Raw genomic sequence first — 22,843 nt, forward strand, 5'->3', positions numbered from 1 at the left:
AGCTAATCAACAGGCTGGGAAGTAACGCCCACTTGCCATGTCCATTCACTCCTGGGCTAGCTTCCCCCTGACCCAGATCTGCCCTGGTGGGAGCACCTCCTGGAGGAGAGCAAGACTGATCCCGTGTCTCCCACTCCTGAGCTGTGGCTGTTTTGAGGCATGTGCTGTGGCCTCAGAGAGGATAGTGCTGAGCCTCAAAAGCTCATGTAGTCCCTGACCCCTCCTCTTTTGCGTCTTTAAGGTGACAGAAGTGTTGTGTGTCTCCTCTATGTTGTATTCAGCATATACCTGCCTGTCACCTCCCTCCCGCTCACATGCTGTGCCCTGGGGCTTGCTCCTCCTCACGCTGCCCCGCTGACCGTGTCTGTTTGTTTTGAAGGTGCCCCCTCGTGCAGAGGAGATCACAATCCCAGCCGACGTCACACCTGAGAAAGTCCCCACCCACATTGTGGACTACTCAGGTAGGGCCCCATTGCACCTTCACTGCTCCACCTCTGGCTCTTCCTACTCCTTCCGTCCTCACCAGAACCCAAGCTGTGTACCCCACACTATGCGCAAGCCCCTTCCCAGCTGTGCCATGCTGCCAGTTCACGTGGACTGTCGTGAAAGAGGTGGCGGCAGCCGGGTGACTCTGCCTTTTTCCCTTTCAGAATCAGAGCAAACGGAGGATGAGCTGCAGGAGGAGATCACCAAGGTGAGTGAGGATAGGAGGCTGGGGCAGCTGGGTTTGAGATGGCAAGTCAGGGTATCTGATTCTTTGTCTCTGCAGCCTGCCCATCAGCTTCGCCGAACTCTGCGATAGGCCATCTCAAGAGTAGTGTTGTCAGTTTTGTTAACAGTTTGCATAACCTCTTCTCACGGAGCTAGCTCAAGGTCAGTGCTCTTGCTTTCTGAAGTGATTGCCCAGGGGGGTTCTCAGGAGAGGCAGAAGACTGGGCATTGTGGGCCTGGGCAAGACGGCATGGTTTGATCATCAGAGCAACCTTCTGGTGAGCAATCTGTGCTGATCCCCAGAAGAGTGGACAGGACCCAACTGTTAGCAGTTCTTGGCAGGTCTGGCAGATTGAGTGAGGGCAGGAGGGGGAAGTCCCATTGTTATGGCTAATAAAACTGGACGTCTTTTCAAATCCTTGTTTGAGCTCAGCCTTCTGCCCTCTCCAGCCCGGAGATCCCATGAGGAAGGAACTAGGCTGGAGGGGCTGTGTGAACCTGCTCCCTCCACCCCGCCAGAGCAAGAGTGTATACAAGAGGCTTAAAGTGGTTACATTAAACCCTGCCTAAACCCTTGCGTCTTTCTGGGATTAGCAATAAACTCTCTCCCGAAAGGGGCAGTGATCTGCCCGTCTGCTCATTTAAAAGCACTCACACTGGTGCCATCTGAAGGGGGGGTCGTGGTGGGATTGGAGGGGAAGGGCAGGGACCCAGGCAAAGCATAACAAGCAGATAGAAAAGCTGATCGTGGCTTGGTGTAGTGGCTGGGAGCTGTGTGGGGTGTAGCACATGGTGGTAGTCAGGGTTAGGGGTTCTGCCCCAGGTGGGGAAGGTGCTGGCTATCTCTGTGATCCTACAATCCAGCACCTAACAGTGGCAGCTCCAAGGCTTACCCCTCTGCTGAGCCAGAGCAGGGCTGCCGAGATCCCTGGTTGGTCACACCGAGGTGGGTATGGACACTTGATAGTACCCATCTGTCCTAGGAAGAAATTGATGCTCAATGAAGGCAGAGAATGGAGGGGAGGGATTTCTTCATGCTTAGAAATCCAACATCAGGACACTGTCTGCTTAGGGGCTTGATGCTGGGGTATGGAGTCTCTCCCCAGTTCAGAGCCAACCCACGCTAGCAGCAAGCAAGGCAGTGCCAGCTGCAGCTATTTGCTAGGCTGTGGATCAGGGTCTCGCCGAAGCTCCCAGGGAGCAAGTTTCCACGTTGTAAAATCCACCCTCACTATTGGTGTTAGCAGGCTGGCTTGGCAGTCTGAGCGGAGAGGGCTGGCTGAGGGATTCGTACTGCTGCCCAGCACTGCAGCTGATCTCCTCTCCCGCCTCCGGAGCGGAGTTGAGTCCCATTATGAGGATGGGGATGGGGGAAGCTGCCAGGGCCACTTGCTGGGCTGGACTGTGAGTGACACAGTGTCAGGCTGCTGGGCTGTGCCTTTCAGCAGCAGCTGGGTCACTGAAGATCAACCCGTAATGAAATCGGAGCTCCGGCCTGGTGCCGAGGGTGGGTTTTGGCAGCTGGAATTACAGAAAGCATCTGTTCAGTTAAGAGCATCTGGCTTCTCAAGAGCTTGCAAACAGCCTGCGGGGCAGCCTCTCTTGGTATAGGTGTGGTGTGTGGGTGTGTGTGCAGGGAGGGGCGGGCGTTGGTACAAAGTCCAGGGCAGTGGCGAGCCTGCCTCATTGTTTGTGGGAGGCCTGTCTGCTTGGTGATAGAGCTGTACCATGCCTGGGCCGGGCCCTGCCCTCTCCACACCGGGAGAGGAGCATGGTCTGCGGCACACGCTGGCTGTCGGGTAGAACAGCCTCTGCCATGCCTGAGCGATGGGCATTCTGGAGTGTTACCCACGGCTCATCCTGCTGTTCTCTCTGCAGGCCAACGTGGTCTGTGTGGTGTATGATGTCACCGTGGAGGCCACAATTGAGAAGGTAATGGGCTGATCCAGGCTTGTGGGCTTCTGACCCACAGTGTCATGTCTGGCCTCGCTCTGCTCTACTGCCTCCCCCTGCCCCCCAGGGATCTGCCACAGACCATGCCCCAAACACTGCCCTGTTCCATGTTCTCCATGGAGGACTACATGCTTCTCAGCCGCAGTCTGGGCTTCCTGGGGTAATTTGATTGCTCTTGCTTCTTGCTGAAGCCACTAGCTGGTTGTAGTCTCCAAAACATGCCAGCCCAGCCCCATCTCCCCAGCTCTGTGTGCAAAGGGAATGTACTGCCAAGAGTTGGTCATTAGCCAGCCCACGTTTGCTCAGAGCCATCACTTAGCACCTCGTCATTAGCAACCACAGGCAGTTCCTAAAGTGATTCAGGGCATGGAGTGCTGGGGATTTCTTCAGCCACGATGGGACTCCATCACATCAGACAGAGCAATTCCTGCCCAGTCCAGGTGCAACCCAGACTGGATCACTGTCAGCCCACCACCCCAGGAATTGGCCTTGACCCCTCTGGGCTGCAGCCTGCATCCTGTTTATTGTCACATGCACTCTGCTTATCTGTGGGGTTACAGTGGAGCAGATGGGCTGTGATGATGAGGTGGTTGTATTGCCTCAGCCCCCTGCTGGCTTCTAATTAGTGCACACGCCACATCCCCACCTTCTCTGTCACTCACAGCAGTGGCCAGTCTGTTCTAACAGGGCTTTCTCCTGGTTTGCCTTTCAGATTCGGACAAAGTGGATTCCCTTGGTGAATGGGGGAGTTGAAAAGGGTTCCAGGTACTGTACCAAACGCAGCTTTTCTGGAGTCTGGGAGGGAAGAGGGTGTGCCAGTGGCCCAATGGACCGGCTCTGGGTCCTGCTCCCATATAGCTCCGTGTGTTGGCTGTGCACACAAGCACTTGAGCACAGCCTGAGGATTGCTGGCTGTTTGACAGGGACTTGGGAACTGGGGGATCCTGCAGGGAAAATAGCTTGGCACTGCCTGGGAGCTTCCTGCGAACGGCAGTACACAGTATTAGGGGGCAGTTATCCAGCTCGTGGGCCCCACGTCTGATAGAGGTGGGGAGAATCTGGAGGCTTTTCCTCCTCTCAGGGTCTCGCTGCCACCGAGGCAAGAGGATCTGCTGGTGAGATGCCTCCTGATGTAGGGGAGCAAGTGAGTTGCTGAGTCAGCGCAGGACCGCAGAGACCTAAGCTAACCGTGGGTTGCTTGGACATAAGGTCGTCTCATGTGCCCAGTAGTCTGGTGAAAACATCAGCAGGACCAACCAGCCTGGCTTCTTCTGGCTGATCCGGTGCCTGGTTCCAGCAGCTGGAGGTGGAGGAGCAGTCAGGGGGCTGGCAGTTCTGTTCCTCTGAGTGCTCTTCTGACCAGCCGCCCTAAGAGCACATGTGCAATATGGGAGCCCAGATGGGAATTGTGTGATAGGGAGAGTGTCAGGCCTTGGCCTCTGTCTTTCCTCTCCATGACACTTCATCTCTTCTCCCTCCTAGAATCCCGATCATCCTAGTGGGAAACAAGTCTGACCTACAGTCTGGGAGCTCCATGGAGATCATCCTGCCCATCATGAACCAGTTTTCTGAGATAGAGACCTGCGTGGAGGTGGGAAATCAGTGCACTGTACTTTGTCCGTCCCTTGAATGTCTAATGTTAATTACTAACAAGAGGCCTTGTCCCCGGTTTCATGGGCTGTCACCACAGTGACTAGGAGGAACAATCTCCACCCTGATTTGGATCTGCCTTTTCAACGCTGATCCTTGAAAGAGCCCCATCCCAGCCCTGGCAGGGATCCCAGTCTCCTGGGCCCGGAGGGGAACCTGACGGAATTCTCATTGGCTTCTGGGAGCATGAAATGGGCCAAGTGAAATCAACATGTAAATGAGGAATTTCCCTTTTTGGTTTGTTTCCTAGTAACTGTCACTGACTTCAGTCCATGCCTTGATCTAATACCTGTCTGGAGCTGAGGCTCACATCTCTCTTGTGCCCTCTGCTCCATCTTCCGTCTGGCCCCAGGCCTTGCCCACTCATGGTCCCTTTCTCTGTCGTTGCACTAGTGTTCGGCCAAGAACTTAAAGAATATCTCTGAATTGTTCTACTATGCCCAGAAAGCAGTTCTGCACCCGACAGCCCCCTTGTACGATCCAGAGGAGAAACAGGTAATCGAAGCCATCCCTGAACCCCAGTCAGCCTTGCTCTTCTCCCTCCCAGACATCCACGCGCTTCCCAGAAACCTTCCAGATTCTCCCTGTGCACCCTCAATCCTCTGGCATGATTGTTCTTAACTGCTGCCTGATTCTCCTTGTCCTCTGCCAGTTGACAGGCCCCCCTCCTCTCAGCAGAGTTAGCCCATTAAGCATCCCCCCTCTGCTACTGAACTCGCTGTGTGCGCGCTGCACCCCTCCGAAGGTGCAGTTCATGGGGTGCCAGGGCAGCTGTTCTAGGGGAGCTGAAGCGCACCCTGGGAGTCTCTCACCCAGAAGTGCCTCTCATGCACATCATGCCATGCTGTTCTGATACAATAGATTGATCACCAGCCCCACCGGGAGACAGAGTGATTCGGAGCCCTGAGAAGGCTTCCCCGGGGAAGAGTGAAGCCTGGGACTGTTCAGTGAGGGGATTGATGGAGGTATCCAGAATAATGACTGGTTTGCCCCGATGTCCACCTGGTTCCAATGGTACAAGAACAAGGGGATGTCCAGTGACACTGAAAGGTGGCAAATAGTCTTTACCGTTTAGAAAAGGCAATATTTTTTTGTGCAACATATGACTAGCCAGTGGAACACTCTGCCACTGTATGTCATTGAGGCCATGAGCATAGGAGGACTCTGAAAACGACTGGACTTTTATATGGATAACAAGATCATCCACGGTTATGTTAGGGGTCACACAGAAGGGAGGCATACCTTCATACTTCAGGGCACAAGCAGCCTCTGACTGACAGGTTAGGAAGAAAATTCCCATGTGGGCTGAGTATTGTTCACAACTTATCCCTACCTCTGCAGCAGCAGCTCATACTGGCCATTGTCAGAGCCAGGGTACTGATCTAGGTGGACCGTTGCCCTGAGCCAGTACAGGAAGCCTCTGAAGGTGGGTTTGTGGGAGGGATCACTGAGCAGAAGACAGCCTCTTCATGTGCTTTTCACTATGACTCTTTATACCCACAGCTGCGACCGACGTGTGCACGAGCTCTTACACGGATTTTCAACATCTCAGACCAGGATAACAACCAGATCCTAAGTGACGATGAGCTCAACTACTTCCAGGTACGGACTGCTTAACGCTTGGATTTCCAGAGGGTTCCCTGTCCCTGGGCTGTGATATCACCATGACTACTGTTTCACCAATAGTGTTCCCTACAGCAGCTGCACACATCCCCTCCTGCCTATTCTCTGGAAAGCCTCTCTGAGTCCTACTTTCTTCTAACTCCAGGGGAAAGAGCGAGTCCCTTGCATGGCACATTGAGACCTGTTTGGATTCCTGGTCCTTGATGCCAAAAGGGAATGCCAGCAGCTAGTGTTCTGGTACACAGAGATCTGTGTATCTGCTCGTCTGTCTAGAGAAGGGTTTCATGCCCACACACTCTGAGCAGGGCCGAGCAGAGCAGTGGAAGGGATTGCTCTGTGATGTGTGAAGCAGGATACCCCTAGAGAGTAACAAGGAGTTCTGCTGCATTGGCCAGCTGAGGAGTAGGGACTCATGTAGCAGGAGTAAGGCAGAGCTGGCAATCCATGAGGTGAGTGGAGTTTGTCTTCCTGGGATTCAGTGGCAGGTTTTGCTTGGCGTCCCAGGGTGTGTATAGGTACTGGTATAGCAAGAGTTCGGCAGCTCTCGGGAAGCAGCCTTCTAGCTGAAGTAGAGAAATGGAGTAATTAAGGGTTTGGGGGGAGGGCTCTGGAGTGGGTTTTAATTCCTTCCCTCCCTTCCGGAGAGCTGGAAAGAGACAGGGAGTCTGTCTGCTGGCAAGGGGCTTTCCTGACCTTGCCCTTGTGTCTCTCGGAGGTAGAAATCCTGCTTCGGGAATCCCCTGGCGCCCCAGGCCCTGGAAGACGTGAAGACAGTTGTGTGGAAGAACACCACGGATGGGGTGCAGGACAATGGCCTGACGTTAAACGGTAACTGAAGTGGGCAGCTTTTGTGTTGGTGTAACTGTCTCCTTGCTCTGTTCCCGGCCACTCTCCCCTCTGGCACCTGGGAGACAAGCGTTGGGCTGGGCAGAGAAGGAAAGACCATAGATCTTCAGGAACATGGAGCATGGGCCATGGCTTTGTACCCCGCCCCACACACCATAATGAAAAAGCTCATTGGGCATCTTCTCGGATGAGCTGGTGCTTGGCGTAGAGCCCCAGAGCCGCCTGGTTCAGGGCCCAGCTTTCCCCGAGGAAGGAGGGCTTCCTTAGGGAGCGTCCTGTTCTGACTTTGCGCTGAAGCACCTTGCTGGCTGGGCTGAGCGGAGCTTGCCGCTCCATTGCACCATAGCGCTGTCTGCATGGTGTGTACCGTGCGCTGAGACCCTGCCTCCCTCTCTGCTCACAGGCTTCCTCTTCCTCAACACCCTCTTCATCCAGAGGGGGCGGCACGAGACCACCTGGACCATCCTGCGCCGCTTCGGCTACGCTGATGAGCTGGAGCTGACGGACGACTATCTCTACCCGCTGTGCGTACAGGGCTCATCCTCTCCGACGCTGGGGAGGGGTTGGCAGGCTGGGGATGGGGTCCCCTAGGGAGACGGCTCTGAGGCATCTCGATGAGCCTTCCTTTTCAGCCGCCATATTCCTTTCTGAGGAGGCTCGGGGTCCCTCTTCCGTCCTAACTGACCTCCTCCAACCATACGTGATCTCTGAGCAGCGAGGTTCTCCTTTACTCCCAGTGGGTCTGCATCGCTTCCTGCCCCAGTGGCCTGGCGAGGCAGGAGCTGGAATCCAACCTGACGACAGCGCACAGCACCCAGTCCAGTTCTCTGGCCAGGGCAGAGTCACACTCATTGCCCCTGCACTGGCCTGTCTGGGAAGTCAGGATGTGGGGGCGGACAGACCACTAACCCCAATGACGCTGTTGATTCCACTGGTGCCCACAGAGGGGAGCAAATGGGGCCGTGACTGTGAGTTTCCAGTGAAATCATTACGGGGCTTTTGAAGTCTGTTCTCTCTCGGCAAAGCTGTTTGGAGCAGTAAGCTGTCAGCTCAGGGTTCAGCTGGGATTTTGCAGCTGCCTCCTCTTCTCTGATCCCTGTCACGCCCCCAGACTAACAAAAGGGTTTGTACTGTGAGCTAGAGAATCCTATCGCCAAAGCAGCAGGGCTCATGGGGGTAGAATAGGGCTCTCACCATTGGAAGGGGAGCTCCTGTGACTAAAGCACCATTGTGACAGATCGGGGTACAATTCAGGCTAGTGGGGGCTGTGTCACCCCTGCCCTGCAACCTTTGGTGCCTTACAAGGTTTTGCTGAAGCAGCTCCCAACTGGGCTGCTGCCAAACAGCCTCCAGCATGCAAGCCATGCCCTGAGTCTCTCTGTGTAGCTTCAGCCTGCCAGCCACATGTGGGTTACACTCTGGCTCTCACAGCCTTGGTTATATTGCAGGGTGACCCCAGCACACCTCCAGTCCCAGATTTCTCCAGGAAACGTATGTACAGCCCTCTCCTGGGCAGTACACAATATTTTAAGTCCGTTGTTCCTTAAAGGGTATAATATGCCAGCTGATTATCTCAAATAGTGACGCAGACAGGTCAGTTTAAACACACTGGATTAGATAAAACAGTAAATCAAGTTTATTAACCACAGAGAGAGATTTAAGTGAGTACAAGTAATGAGGCATAAAAGTCAGAAATGGTTACAAGAAAAATCAAGATAAGACATTTCTTAATACCTGACTTAACAGATGATACCAGATTCAAGCAAAGTTTCTCACCACGTGCCCTCTTCAGTCTTACTGACCAACCCCTGTAGGTCGGGACCCGTCCCCCAGAGTCCAACGAATGCTTCCTTTGTCGCTCCAGGTGCAGGGAGAGAGAGGAGGGTCCCTTGGGGGTGTTTGTCCCTCCTTTCTCTAGTTTCAGTCCCTCTCTTGAAAAACATTTCCAGCTGGGCACCAGGAGACTGTCTATCTGTGTGGAAGGATGTTCCTCGCTGGCTTTTTCTCACCTGTTGGAGCTGCTTGTTTGTTTTCCTTCCTGGGTGATGACTCTGTTTCCTGCTTAAATGCAAATGAAGCGGAGCACACATTCCTTTGCTGAGGACAGACCTGTTTGCCAGCCTCGGTTTGGGTGGGGCTGTGGGGTTTGGAACGTGTTGATAACTTCATACAGGGAACTCTTGTAAGGTCACATAGTGTTGCCACACTTCTATTAACAGGACGATATTGACCAGCAAACTGAGTTTTCAAATGGTAGCTCACAAGACATGCCTTGTACAAAAATTACTGCACTAGCGTGTAGGGTGTGAAGACGGGTGTATTCTGTCACGGCCACTCTGTCTCTTGCTGAATACTGCACTTGGAGCTCATGGCAGAGCAAAATCAACACAGGAGGGGCTGCGGCAGCGTTACCCCCCCCACTTAGATAAGCATCCTAGGCCCAGGGAAGAATCCTGTATTCCTGTAAATCAGGGGCACCCAAACATCACCAGTTGAGAGCTGCATTAGCAACTTGCTCACGGACTGCGCCCAGTTGCTTTGAAATGGAGCAGATTGCAGCCAGGCCACTGGGATCAAGATGAGGCATAGTCAGCTGGGAGCTGTAGTCTCTTAAAACCATTGTAGGGCACCAGGGCCTGCACTCTGGCCTCCCCTGTTATGGGTGTTTGGGAAGTTGGGTGGTTGTGACACCACTGACCCCGGTCCCTTGGAGCTGTGTGCAGGTGGTTGGCCTGTTTGACTCTGAGGGCACATGCAGCCAGTGAGAACTAGTGCAACAGGCTCCGTTCAGAGGAGCCAGACCATGGGCCAGACCCTCCCTTCTCGTGGAATTGTTTTGTGCTGTTGGATGGCGTGGAGCAGCCAGAGTGATTCCTGTGCTAGTCACCAGGCTCAGTGAAGAGGGGTCTGAGTGGACGTCCCCGGTGTGGGAGTTAGTGTGTCCCTGAGTGCCTGGTTGAAGGGTTGCACTGACTTGTTCTCTCTCCCTCCCTGCAGGTTCCGCGTGCCCCAGGGCTGCTCCACGGAGCTCAATCACTTTGGATACCAGTTTCTGCAGCGGATGTTTGAGAAGCACGACAAGGTGAGCTGGGCTTGGCAGGGAGTGGGGAGGCAGGTGGCTCTCAGGCTGTCCGGTCCCCCTGTGAGTACCCTCGCAGACATGCGTAGCTGCCCCTGCGCTCTTGCTCACAGGTGCATCTTTGTAGCTGCTCTGCACGCAGTCCCATCTGCTTATTCTGTTGTCCTTGCATTCTCCTTCCTTGGGGGGATTGGGGTAAGGCAGCCCAGGGCCGTCCTCTTTCGCACAGAGAAAGCAGCTTCGTCACATGCGTGTGACCTCTGGATACAAAGGCTATTTTGCAACGCATTGTAGCTAGGAGTTAAACCAGACTCTGGAAACTCCAGCTGGTGCAGAGCATGGGTGCCAGCTGTCTGACCAACACAGCTTGTTGAGAGCACACAGTTCCCGTGCTCTGATCACTCTAAACTTGACTGGATGCTCAGTGGGTAGCCATTAAAGTCTGGGTCTTGATAAGCTCCCTGCGGCTGGGGCGGGGCTGTCATGGAGACTGCCTCTCTCTGCCTAACCATAACCTAGGATAGCGCCCACCCTGGAACAGTGGAGTTCTTAGTAACAAAGGGGAGGCTACTAGGAACTGGTGACAGAGCCACCTTGGCAGCTGGCCCACAGCAGTGGAACAATTATAAATGACCACACACCAGACAGCCATCAGGGAGAGCACAAGGCCCAAAGAGGGGAGAAGGAAGAAAGCAGTTTTTGCTCTTTTCTGGCTCTTTGAAGAGTGAGAGAAGAGCGTGCCAGCTCTGTGCAGCTTACCCATCTGGGGCATGATGCTCCGGTTCTGCAGTGATGTGCGCTGCATAAACAGCCAAGCCCCTGTGTGCTCTGAAGCAGGCCAAGCCTCAATTCTGCAGCACTCCAGTGTGGCAAACTGATAACTCTGTGGCAGCTTCCTTTACATATTTTAAAAAGGAGGTTTCTTGAGTTCAGTCCGAAGGCAAACAGCCCGATCGCTCATTGCCCCATTATTTGGTTATTAAATTCCATGTTACACTGCTCCTGCATTTTCCAGTCCCGATGTGTTACTGCATCATAGAAGCTGTCTGAGGCAAAGCTGGCAGCTGAGTGATGGGCAGTTAGAGCTTTTGGCCCCTGAGAAAGTGTGGAAGGAAGTTGGGGATTGTAGGGTAAGCACATGGGCTGGGTGTTTCGGCTAAAATGATCAGCAGTGAAACAGCTGTTGACATTGAAGTTACCATCTCTAGGCTTCAGGGTTAGCACTCCCGCGAAGAATGATGTCAGTTTCACACTGGATAGATGTCAGTTCAGACTCATTCAGACTTGCTGCAGACTCAGGAAGAGGACATTGCATTGTTTTACAGGTGGCTCACATTGTGGAGGGTGTCTCTGCAGCTATGAGGATTAGAAATATTTTTTTCAACAAAAGCTTATCCGGAGCAAAATTCTGCAGCAGCAAGTGATTTCTTCACCAAGGTGTGCAGTCACAGAAACACAGAGTATATGGGGCTCTGTCTGGGCCCAGATAAATACATCACTTAGGCCTTATTAGCCAGCATGTGTGCATATAGAGCTGTGCACAAGAGTGTATCCATAATGCGCTGGGTCTCCAGGTGGCTCCCGCTTCAAGCATCAAATCTCCCTTTGTGTTTCCAGGACGGAGATGGAGCCCTCTCACCTGTAGAACTACAGAGCTTCTTCAACGTCTTCCCCTATGTGCCCTGGGGACCTGAACTCTACAACACGGTATGCACCACTGATAAAGGCCTGCTTTCACTGCATGGATTCCTCTGCCAATGGACGTAAGCGCAGTCCCTCTCCATCCCCCTTACTCCAGTTCACTTAGCACATCCCTGGCTCCATCAGGGTTCTCTGTAACTGGCAGTGTTCTCTTTGCTTGGATCCCCCAGGCTGGTATCCTATCTGGATGTCCATCACTGCTTAGAGTACCTGGGTTACTTGGGCTACCCCATCTTCTCTGAGCACAACTCTCAGACACAGGCCATCACAGGTACGTCATCCCTCCAGTGTCTCCAGCATTGCCTCTGCTATCCTTGGACTCTTGGTGCCCACCTTCCTAGTGCTAACACTGGGCTCTCTGCATCCCCTACTCCAGTTACCCGGGAGAAGAGAATTGACCTGGAGAAGGGTCAGACCCAGAGGAACGTCTTCCTCTGTAAAGTGATTGGCCCCAGGGGCACCGGCAAGTCTGCATTCCTGCAGGCCTTCCTCGGGTGGAACCTGGCTGTGAGTATGCATGCTTTCCTCCCCCCAAAACCCCTTGTCTCTCACCTGGAAGCTTGAAAAGATGAGGGCTTCAAACTCCTCCTGTGTCACTGTGCATATGTAAAGCAGTCCTGCGCATGTACTGACTAGGGGCTGGGAGCCCAATGCCTGGAGTATCAGCAAGGAGACCCATTAATCCATCTACTTCATCCCTCTGGCCAGTGCAGGATTGTTCCCTACAGCACATTCCCTCATGCTTTATTCCGACTAGTTTGAATGTCCCAAACAGTGAGGCTCCCACCAGTTCTTGTGGGTGGAAGATCTGGTAGATCTCACTGTTTCTTCCTGATATTCATCCTAAGTTTTCCTTCATTTCCTGGAGCAGAGCAACAAATTCCTTCCTCACACTGCTTCCTGCACTAGCAGGCCACGCTCTGCCCTGGGGTTGTGGGGGAATCGCCCGTTCCCTGGGATGAATGGAGGAGGAAGCATCTAGTCTTCATAGCTGCTTACTCAATAAGTTTGTGTCCTCTCTGGTTCAGAGGGCAGCTTGCTGTGAATGGCTTTGTGCATGTGCCAGAAGCACAGGGAGGGCTGGACCCGCTCCCCTGTAATAGTTTTGCCTCCAATAACAGGTCGCTGTAGCGCTTGGGGACTCTTGGGACAATGTTCACAGACCCCAATCCATGGTAAACATTCTCTCTTCCTCATGGCTGTACTGCTGTTGTCCCCTTCCTTGCAGGCACACAGGGAGTCCCCGGGAGAGCTGTCCTTCTATGCAATCAACACTGTCCAAGTCAGTGGCCAGGAAAAGTATTTAATAGTAAGTCCCGTGGAGCAGGAGACTGGGGCAGCTCTTGAGGATGGACTAGCCGCTTCCTTGGCCATGCGGAGAGAGCAGAAAGGCTTCATGGGGATCTTAGAGATGTCTCAATGGAAATGGTCATGAGGAGGATGCAAGCAGCATTTAAGATCTCTCCAATATGCAACCCCCAGTCTGAAGAGGCCATTCTGAAGTATCCTCATGGTTTCCAGTGCTGTTTGCTTTGTCCGGTAGTTAAAGATCTATCTCTGCTAGGCAACCACTTTTGGGTGCTCTCTAGAGGTGTGGCATATGCACCACTTACAAAGAGGCATGGAGAGGTTAGTGACTCATCACGGGTCATAGAGCAGGTCGCTGCAGTCCTGACTCCCAGCCCTCTTCTATAGCAGCTAGATCACAGCAGCGTATGGGGCTTCTGCAGCTGCCTTGACATGCTGTTCCTGTGACAGCCTGGGGTTGGCATGACCTGTGCATTGGCAGGAGAAGTGTCACAGTCTCCAGCCGCTGTGTGATCTCCTGGCTTCGTGTGCTCTTGGCTATCTTCTCTTGGGCCACTTCCCTTTTCTTTCCTCTGCTCCAGTTGTATGAGATTGATGTGGACACGGAGTTCATGAAGTCGTCGGACGCGGCGTGCGATGTCGCCTGCTTAATGTACAACGTGAATGATCCCAAATCTTTCAACTATTGCGCCTGTATTTATAAGGTAAGCATCACGTCCTCCCCTGAGCAGCAGCCCCAGTCCCTGGGAAGGAAATCTGCGTCCTGGGAGGGGCAGGCCGTGCCGTACTGAGGATCCCTGCTTGTGCTGTCCCATCTGGCAGTGCTGGCATCGTGACTGCAAAGCACTACTAGTGCTGCCAGGGATCCTGCAGTTGAGCCCCCTCACACCAGAACTCACTTGCTGTCCTGCAAGGTGATCTTCCCTCCACCCCTGCCACATCCCAGCTTTGGATTCTGCTGCTCCCTTTCCCCTCGACATTTAGTGGGTGATGACCACTTCCCTTTATCTCCCTGTCTGGACCTTTGTGTCTCCTACACAGCAACACTACATGGATGGACAAATTCCCTGCATCTTCGTCGCCTCCAAGTCAGACCTGCCAGAAGTGACTCAGCAGCATGGACTCTCGCCTGCTGAGTTCTGCTACAAGCATCGCCTGTCGCCACCGTTCTACTTCACCTGCAACAGCCCCGGCCTGCCCAGCACCACCATCTATACCAAACTGGCCACGGCAGCCGCCTTCCCGTTAGTACTCGTTCGGAACCAAGAGAGAGCGTGGGCAGGCAGAATGCATGTGGGACTGAGGGGTGCATGTTAACACAGCCTGCAAATGTTATCAGCCCAGGCCCATGTTATGGCACTTAGATGGTGATGAACGGGATCCCTTTTAAGCCAAAAAGCACTTTAAATACATCAGTTTATTTTTATTTTATGGCTTATTGCTGTCAGATCTGAGCGCCTCACACATTCCTAAATGTATCTTCCTAGCATGCCTGGGAGGTAGGGAGGCATTACTGTCCCCATCTTACTGAGGCATAGCACGACATGCCTGATAGCACTTACAGGAAGTCAGTGGCAGAGCCAGGAAAAGAGCCCAGATCTGCCTTAGCCACAGGACCAGCCTTCCTCTCCTTAGTGTGAGTAGGGTCTGCAGAGGGAGTCTGTAAAAACAGCACCTTCGCTCCCACTGGCCTGCCACGTGTGGGCATCAGGTGTGGCCTCCTTATAAACTGAAAGAAGTGTGTAGCCCTGCACAGCCAGCTCAGCTGTGGGGGAGAGAGCTGGATTCTGCTCCAGCCCCTGCACCGCCAACAGAATTGTCAACTACGTTCCCGTTGCAGGATCTTTATTGTTGATGCGTGAGTTGGAAAGAACCTAGCGGGAATTTCCTGTCCCAGGCGCTGAGCTTGCAGCTCTGGCATTGGTCTTGTATTTTCCCCCTAAAATGATTAGATTTGTACCAAGATCAGTAAACTGGAGTCCCATGAGGCCGTTTGTACAGAGTTGCTTTCTGGTGTAGAAATGGGTCGCCCAGTCAAGCAGATTTAGGCTCAATATTTAGGTTTGGCAAAGAAAGTGACTAGAAAAGTTCCTGGATAGACCATTGCCTGCAGTAAGAACATTGTTTTAGTAGAGTGGAGCTGGACAGTGAAACTGACCTGTCTGGTTAGATGCAGGGAGTAAACTCATACTGGGAGTAAATTAGGCTAGGTCTACACTACCCGCCTGAATCGGCGGGTAGAAATCGATCTCTTGGGGATCGACTTATCGCGTCTCGTCAGGACGCGACAATCGATCCCCGAATCGACGCGCTTACTCCACCAGCGGAGGTGGGAGTAAGCGCCGTCGACTGGGAGCCGCGGCAGTCGATTTTGCCGCCGTCCTCACAACAGGGTAAGTCGGATCTGATACGTCGAATTCAGCTACGCTATTCGCGTAGCTGAATTTGCGTATCTTAAATCGACCCCCCCCTGTAGTGTAGATGTAGCCTGAGATGGTTAATTCTAGAAGAACGATAAGCAGATACGAGATTTTTTTCGTTGGTCTCCATTCAGTAAACATTTTTTCTTTTAGCGCTGACGCTTTTTTCTCCACCATGTTAAAATTTAAATATTCCTAATATATCTAGGAACTTCAGTATAAATAAATAACATGCGTAATGGAGGCCCTGGGATTGGCTGTTCTTTGATTCAGCCGTGTATGAATAATGGATTTTTCTCTCCTCCTTGGGGATGTGCCTGGAGTCTATAGAATTGGATAATGCAGGCTTGCTAAGGCAGCTGACTTGCATGGGGAGGCTTGGTCCTGTCTGCTTAACATCCTCGCAACTGCACCGTAATGCACTCTAGATGGGCAGGCTCCACCGACCTGTCCTGTGGGCGACTAGTGGCCTTGATCCTCCAGGGCAGGGGGTCCCCCCCTTTGAAAATATTTCAGGCTGTGAGGATCCCCCCCCTCCTGCCCAAAAAAGTGTTAGCAAATTACTGTACATATCGGCTTACCATATTTCAAGTTCCCAAATAGAGGCCACGGGGAGGGCAGGTACAGCAGCTGCCACGCTCCATCCGGGAGCAGCAGTGCAGAAGTAAGGGTGGCAGTACTATACCATGCCACCCTTTGGACAAAAAAGAGGTCATGCCTGGGAAAATCCGAATATATGGTATAACCCTATGCTAAGGGTTAACTAAACACTGTAATGAAATGCAAAGGATCTAAAGATGATCGTAATATTTTTTGTGATTTCACAACCCCCCTACAATTGTCTTTTGGGTTGGGACCCCCAGTTTGAGAAACGCTGTTCTCTAGGGCTTTCCAGTAACTGCCACTTCCCAGCAGCCCGTGGTGGGTTTGATGTATTTTGATCTCAGCGTTGAAAGGTGTAAATGCAGCTTGGCCTAGAAAGGAAGAGGTGTAACTCCTGGTTCGTACCAGTTACTTCAATGATGTTGTGCTATTTATACCCTTGCTAAGAAAAAAGTATGTCGGTAAAGCCTGTATGCATCCCACCCGTTCATAAATACACTCAGAAAAGCAAAGGAATGGCTTTATTCCATTGTAATCTGCTCTGATGAGCTACCAAATTGTCCTCCCCTCCCCACCCCCGTTGTGCTTCTGCTTTTCAGGTTCTCTGCTCTACTCAAGGGGTGAGGCTAGCTCCATCGTCCTCTGGGCCATGCCGGTGCAGAGCGCTTATTCCAGCATGACTTCTCCGGAAGCCGAGGGCTGGCCATAGGAGTTTATCGCATGGCCAAGTGCATCCTGTCCTCTTGGGCTGACAGTTTCTCTAGTGTCTGTGTGGTTGTAGGACTTTGTCTGTGCAGTTCACTGAACGGCTTCTTGTCTGTTTCTTTGCAGTCACCTGAACGACACCGAGCTGGGAGCTGCTTCCTTCTGGCTCAGGGTAGCCTTGGGAGCCAGTATCGCTGCTGTGGTAGGATTTGCACTTTACAAAGCGCTGGCAAAGAGCAAATAAGGAAGAAGAGAACTGACCTTCCCTCCTCCCCCTCCCAATGCTTACCTAAGACAGACACCAGCTTCCTTCTCCTACTACCATGCACCCAGGTAGGCGGGATCAAACTGGCCGTCCCTGGACCCCTGGGAGGAAATTCCTTCCTCCCCCAAACCTGATTTCAGCACCAGCAAAGCAGACCCACAAACAGGATCCTCCAGACCTAATGACACCAATCAGCATGGCCAAGAACGTTGTTCTCCTCTACACTTCCAACGTACCCATCACTAGGGGTTTGACTCCGAACGCCCCATTGCTCAACGTTACCCTCAGTCCACTCTGCCGTGGGAATGTCATGGTCTCCCCTTGCCATGTCTGGGCATCTGCAGAACCTGGAGTTCAGTCTCCCTGGAGCTTTGAGGGGGTCACCTGTGTCTCTTTTAATATTGTTTTTAAGACCAGCTCAGACTTGAAACAAACAGCGCGCCCTGGGAAAGCTGTACATATCTTTCAGACCGGGGATGGCAGTGATCACGCCTGTCCAGTCTTTTATTCCCAGGGAAGGTATCATTTTATATCACAGTGTGATTCACAGGGACTTCCTGGAGCCCGCAGGGACTCTGCAAGCACCAGAGTTGTGTTTTCTCTCCTCTGGGGTGGAGCTCTGCAGCGGGCTCGCCGTCCTGTCCTTCTAGCACAAGGTCTATCAGGAAACAACGGACAAACTGGGATTTAGGAAGCCGAGGCTACCTAGAGACTGTATTGTCAAAGGTGCCGCCCGGAGGGGGATACACCCGTCGTGCTCCTTGCCGTCTAGTAGCCATCTAATGTCTCCTGGTATTTATTGGCATATCCTTGTGTTGACTGCTGGCCAAACCCTATTGTGGGCAGTTGTCCTGAATACGTCCTTACCTTAGGGGCATTGTGACTCTCCAAGCTGCCGGAGTTTAGCAAAGCTCCACTTCTGGAAGCATTGTCGCTTACAAGGTGTTCCAGGGACCCTTTGGCCCTTTCCACATGTCCAGGGATGCCATCGGGTCCAAGTTCATATCAGAAGCCTTTACAATGGTCACCAACAACCCCCTTAGATTAGTAAAAGGGAACCTTTGAAAACCTAATCTACTACTTCCCTTGGCTTTGGGCAATGGAAATTGCTTTGTTACTTTCCCTTTCTGGCTTTCCTGCACTACCTCAAGGCTGCCGCTTTGGGGTTGCAAACACTGCAGGGGTAGAGGGGTTTGGATTGGAACCTGCCCTCCTGTTTTCTGTGACTTTTACGTTCAATGTCATTAAATGACTTTTTAATAGTAGGCTTTATCAGATGTTTTTTTAAATTCCATTTGGGTCTAACTGACCTGTGTCCCCGTAAAAGACCCTGCATTGTGACCTCACTCCAGTGTCAACCAAAAGCAATCACTAGAAAATGATTTCCAGGTGCTCACCGCCTGCCAGCTCAGCCAAGCTTCCTAGCAGCTCCTATTCCAGCCAGTCCCACCATGCACAGGTATGGGGGATTGCTGCCTGGCAGATCCTTCGCCAGCTTGTCCCATCCCGCCCTTCACAAGGCTGTTTTCCCTTTTCCTACCCCCATCCCGCTTGGGTCGCCAGTATTAATAGGCATCATAGATTCATAGATTCTAGGACTGGAAGGGACCTCGAGAGGTCATCGAGTCCAGTCCCCTGCCCTCATGGCAGGACCAAATACTGTCTAGACCAGGGGTCGGCAACCTACGGCACGCATGCCAAACATGGCACGCGAGCCGATTCTGAGTGGCACGCTGCCTGCCCGGTGAGAGGAGGAGAGGCGGAGGGGCCGGAAAGCGCCACGCTGGGGGAAGAAGCGGGGGAGGGGGGAAGCTTGGCTGCCGCAGGACCAAGCTTCTGCCTCCTGCCCCGGCAGGGGAGAGCAGTGGGGGGGGGTCCCGGCCCCCCGCCCCACTCAGCCCCACCCCTCTGCCCTGCACCTCCACACACACCCCAGCCCTCTGCCCTGAACCCCCCCCACACCCAGCCTTCTGCCCTGCACCTCCACACACCCCCAGCCCTCTGCCCTGACCTCGAGTCCCCCCCAACACCCAGCCTTTTGCCCTGCACCTCCACACACCCCCAGCCCTCTGCCCTGACCTCGAGTCCCCCCAACACCCAGCCTTCTGCCCTGTACCCCCCCCACACACACACACACAGCCCTCTGCCCTTACCCCTGAACCCCCCACACATCTAGCCTTCTGCCCTGCACCCCCACACCCACCAGCCTTCTGCCCTGACCCCTGAATCCCCCCACACCCCCGGCCTTCTGCCCTGAACCCCCCACATCCCCACTGCCCTCTGCCCTAACCTCTGAACCCCCCCACATACCCAGCCTTCTGCCCTGCACCCTCTGCCCTGACCCCTGAACCCCACCCCCACCCCCAGGTCTGGGATCCCGGCTGCCAGCCCCTTGCCAGCCGGCGTCCCGGCCACAGGCCCTGCTCAGCCCGCTGCAGGCCTAGGTGAACAGAACCCCAGGCTGGAAGCGGGCTGAGCAGGCTGGCGGCGTAAGATTAGCATTTTAATTTAATTTTAAATGAAGCTTCTTAAACATTTTGAAAACCTTGTTTATTTTTACATACAACAATAGTTTAGTTATATAATATAGACTTAGAGAGAGACACCTTCTAAAAAACGTTAACATGTATTACCGGCACGCGAAACCTTAAATTAAAGTGAATAAATGAAGACTCGGCACACCACCCCTGGTCTAGACCATCCCTGATAGACATTTATCTAACCTACTCTTAAATATCTGCAGAGATGGAGATTCCACAACCTCCCTAGGCAATTTATTCCAGTGTTTAACCACCCTGACAGTTAGGAACTTTTTCCTAATGTCCAACCTAAACCTCCCTTGCTGCAGTTTAAGCCCATTGCTTCTTGTTCTATCCTTAGAGGCTAAGGTGAACAAGTTTTCTCCCTCCTCCTTATGACACCCTTTTAGATACCTGAAAACTGATATCCTGTCCCCTCTCAGTCTTCTCTTTTCCAAACTAAACAAACCCAATTCTTTCAGCCTTCCTTCATAGGTCATGTTCTCAAGACCTTTAATCATTCTTGTTGCTCTTCTCTGGACCCTCTCCAATTTCTCCACATCTTTCTTGAAATGCGGTGCCCAGAACGGGACACAGTACTCCAGTTGAGGCCTAACCAGCGCAGAGTAGAGCGGAAGAATGACTTCTCGTGTCTTGCTCACAACACACTTGTTAATACATCCCAGAATCATGTTTGCTTTTTTTGCAACAGCATCACACTATTGACTCATATTTAGCTTGTGGTCCACTATAACCCCTAGATCCCTTTCTGCCGTACTCCTTCCTAGACAGTCTCTTCCCATTCTATATGTGTGAAACTGATTTTTCCTTCCTAAGTGGAGCACTTTGCATTTGTCTTTGTTAAACTTCATCCTGTTTACCTCAGACCATTTCTCCAATTTGTCCAGATCATTTTGAATTATGACCCTGTCCTCCAAAGCAGTTGCAATCCCTCCCAGTTTGGTATCATTTGCAAACTTAATAAGTGTACGTTCTATGCCAGTATCTAAGTCGTTAATGAAGATATTGAACAGAGCCGGTCCCAAAACAGACCCCTGCGGAACCCCACTTGTTATGCCTTTCCAGCAGGATTGGGAACCATTAACAACAACTCTCTGAGTACGGTTATCCAGCCAGTTATGCACCCACCTTATAGTAGCCCCATCTAAATTGTATTTGCCTAGTTTATCGATAAGAATATCATGCGAGACCGTATCAAATGCCTTACTAAGTACTGATTTTGCCCCAGATCCCTAAGTAGCCCCCTCAAGGATTGAACTCACAACCCTGGGTTTAGCAGGCCACTGCTCAAACCACTGAGCTATTCCTCCCATCATGGGAGGTGTGTTAACCTGGGCAAGGATGGCGTGTTTGGCAGCGTGATATAGCGGCTGATTAAGCAAAGGACTGATGTGTCTGAATTCACCATTAGAAATGTGGGGTGTCTATACTACCTGCACAGTGTCAAACCAATACTGTAATGTTACTGTGTCAGCTGCAGTCCCTGATGGAATCTGTGCCATTGGTGCGGATGCTCAGTGATCGGGTATTGTGCAGCTAAGTAGCCAGTGTCTGTACTGCAAGGCCATGGTCTCTGCGGGGCTCTCCAGCGGCACATGATACTTTGTATACGTAGCTTTCACTGTTGAGTCTCCTGGAAGTTCCTTGAACCAGAAGTTTTGCTTTCCCTGATACCCTGGCTTTTTCTGATCCAAAGTGGTTAACTGGCAGATGCAGGGGCTGTCAGCCCCTTGCTGCTCCTTCTCTTGTACAGACACCAGCTCCCATTTCATCGGCCCAGCACAAAGCCCCTATGGGATTCACTGAAGACCGTCCCAGGGTAAGGACTGTCTTCTCCGCCAACCAATCCAGGCCCGTCTCTGCTTTCCTCACCTCCCGTCTGCATAAAGTTTCTGCTCTGTTCATGCCTGTTGCTGGAGAGCTGGAGAAAAACATAAAGTATTGATTCAGGAAATGCCGCTAGCACTTCAGCCTTTTGTGCGCACTCAGGGCAGGCTTGTGTACAGTATCCTTGTGGGATGACCTGATGGAAGATGTACCTGTTTCCTGTATGCTTCTCTATAGTTTAAAATAGTTTCAGGCTGCAGTCTGAAGGCTGGGCTTGTAGCAGGAGCGTGCATTTAAATCCGTTGGTGTAGGGGGTCCTCTGGCGACTGAGTACAGCGTCTTCCTCCTTAATGGGCTTGCTGGGGTGGGGACTGGGCTGGCTCCCCAGTCTGGGGGCAATGCATCTCAGACTCTTCAGCTGGGCCTGCTCCAGGGGCCTTCTGAAGGAGCTCAGCACGGCCCTCGTCCTCTCTGATTCTTTGTGGTGGGTCACGTGTGTGCTTGTCCAAGTGGCTCCTGCTGCGGAGCCTGTCTCTCCGAGCTGAGGCAGAGAAGGGTGGGGTGGGGTGATTTTGAATCTGTGGCATTGGCTTTGCCCGTGGCGGTGGGCCGAAGTCTCCTCAACAGGGGGTGGAGGAAGAGCACCTACCAGCTGCCAGAAGCTGCCAGAGACACCTGTGCAGGGTGCTGTTGCACAGATCAGCGAGTCGCTGTGCTTGTGTGGCTCTGCAGCACAGAGCTACTGGCAGCGGGTGCCTCCCTCAGGCCAGGGGGCATTTGCTAAATCAAGGCAAAGGGCTCCAGAGCATTTCTCTTTTTAACCGAGCCACAGTCCCCTTTTTCAGTGTTCACACAGGGCACAGCCTTTGCCAAAGGGCCCTCCTGTCCTGCTCCAGGCTGCCCCATGACAGCCTGGCACAGGTAGAAGCATTTCAGAATTCAGCTAGCAATGCCCAGCTGTCTCTGTCCTCGGGGCTTGCCACAGCTGAGAGGAGCTGGTCTTCGTGGCTGTCCATGTGAGGTGCCGTCAGCCCACCGGTGGCCTGGGATTGAGCTGTGAGTTGAGCTGTCCCTAGGAGTCACTCTCATGACAGAGCTGCCCTCCTGGTTGAAATGGAGGGCACAGTTTTGTGGTGTTCTTCCCCCTTGTTCCCTTGCCCACCTCTCATTGCTGGTGGGAGTAATGTTGGTCCCACCATACAGTGGAATCTGCACAATCTGGTTGGATTATTTTTTGGGCCCCCAGAAACCATGTTTGCTGTGCTTTGGGGGCCAGGTCCATGTCGAGTTTCCCATTTCACTGGCCGTTCCCCAGTCCTTGTTTGAGTCTGTTAACTCTGTGATGGCCTCCTGTCACAGCCAAGACCCAAATATGGCATCTTCTATATGAGAAACACTGTCATGAAGTGCAGAGGCTGAAAGGCCTTCTGCCCTTGACACTGTGTTCCAATGACAGTTCGGATCCTATAAAGCCATATGATTTTATCAGATGAATTCTGTAAAAAAATAAATTTTTATGCACCTTCTGGCTGCAGATTCCTTGTCTGCTTTTCTTATTGGTGGGGGTGGGGGAGGGGGAAGGTGAGTCGTCCTCTGAGGTGTTTCATGCAGA

At 52.6% G+C, this 22,843-nt stretch overlaps 1 protein-coding gene across 1 annotated transcript; it reads left to right on the top strand.

The window, feature by feature from the left end:
- Nucleotides 1–386: 386 nt before the first annotated feature.
- On the top strand, nt 387–18,389 carry RHOT2 (ras homolog family member T2). Its single transcript, XM_065412645.1, has 17 exons — nt 387–461; nt 651–694; nt 2,590–2,643; nt 3,377–3,429; nt 4,147–4,255; nt 4,708–4,809; nt 5,818–5,916; nt 6,657–6,765; nt 7,187–7,307; nt 9,781–9,865; nt 11,480–11,625; nt 11,734–11,834; nt 11,940–12,070; nt 12,792–12,872; nt 13,453–13,575; nt 13,913–14,115; nt 16,726–18,389. Exons 5-17 carry the CDS (start codon nt 4,199–4,201, stop codon nt 16,841–16,843), a joined length of 1,476 nt encoding a protein of 491 aa, XP_065268717.1. The 5' UTR covers nt 387–461; nt 651–694; nt 2,590–2,643; nt 3,377–3,429; nt 4,147–4,198; the 3' UTR covers nt 16,844–18,389.
- The last annotated feature ends 4,454 nt before the right edge of the window (nt 18,390–22,843 follow it).

The sequence above is a fragment of the Emys orbicularis genome, chromosome 10, assembly GCF_028017835.1.
Source record: "Emys orbicularis isolate rEmyOrb1 chromosome 10, rEmyOrb1.hap1, whole genome shotgun sequence".
Classification (NCBI taxonomy): Eukaryota; Metazoa; Chordata; order Testudines; family Emydidae; genus Emys; species Emys orbicularis.

What these genes read in the sequence shown, in the direction of transcription:
- RHOT2 (XM_065412645.1), top strand. Translation starts at nt 4,199, where the DNA reads ATGGAGATCATCCTGCCCATCATGAACCAGTTTTCTGAGATAGAGACC. An exon ending in ATGAGCTCAACTACTTCCAG is followed by an intron (nt 5,917 to 6,656) that starts GTACGGACTGCT and finishes TCTCGGAGGTAG; the next exon opens with AAATCCTGCTTCGGGAATCC. An exon ending in ATTGCGCCTGTATTTATAAG is followed by an intron (nt 13,576 to 13,912) that starts GTAAGCATCACG and finishes TCTCCTACACAG; the next exon opens with CAACACTACATGGATGGACA.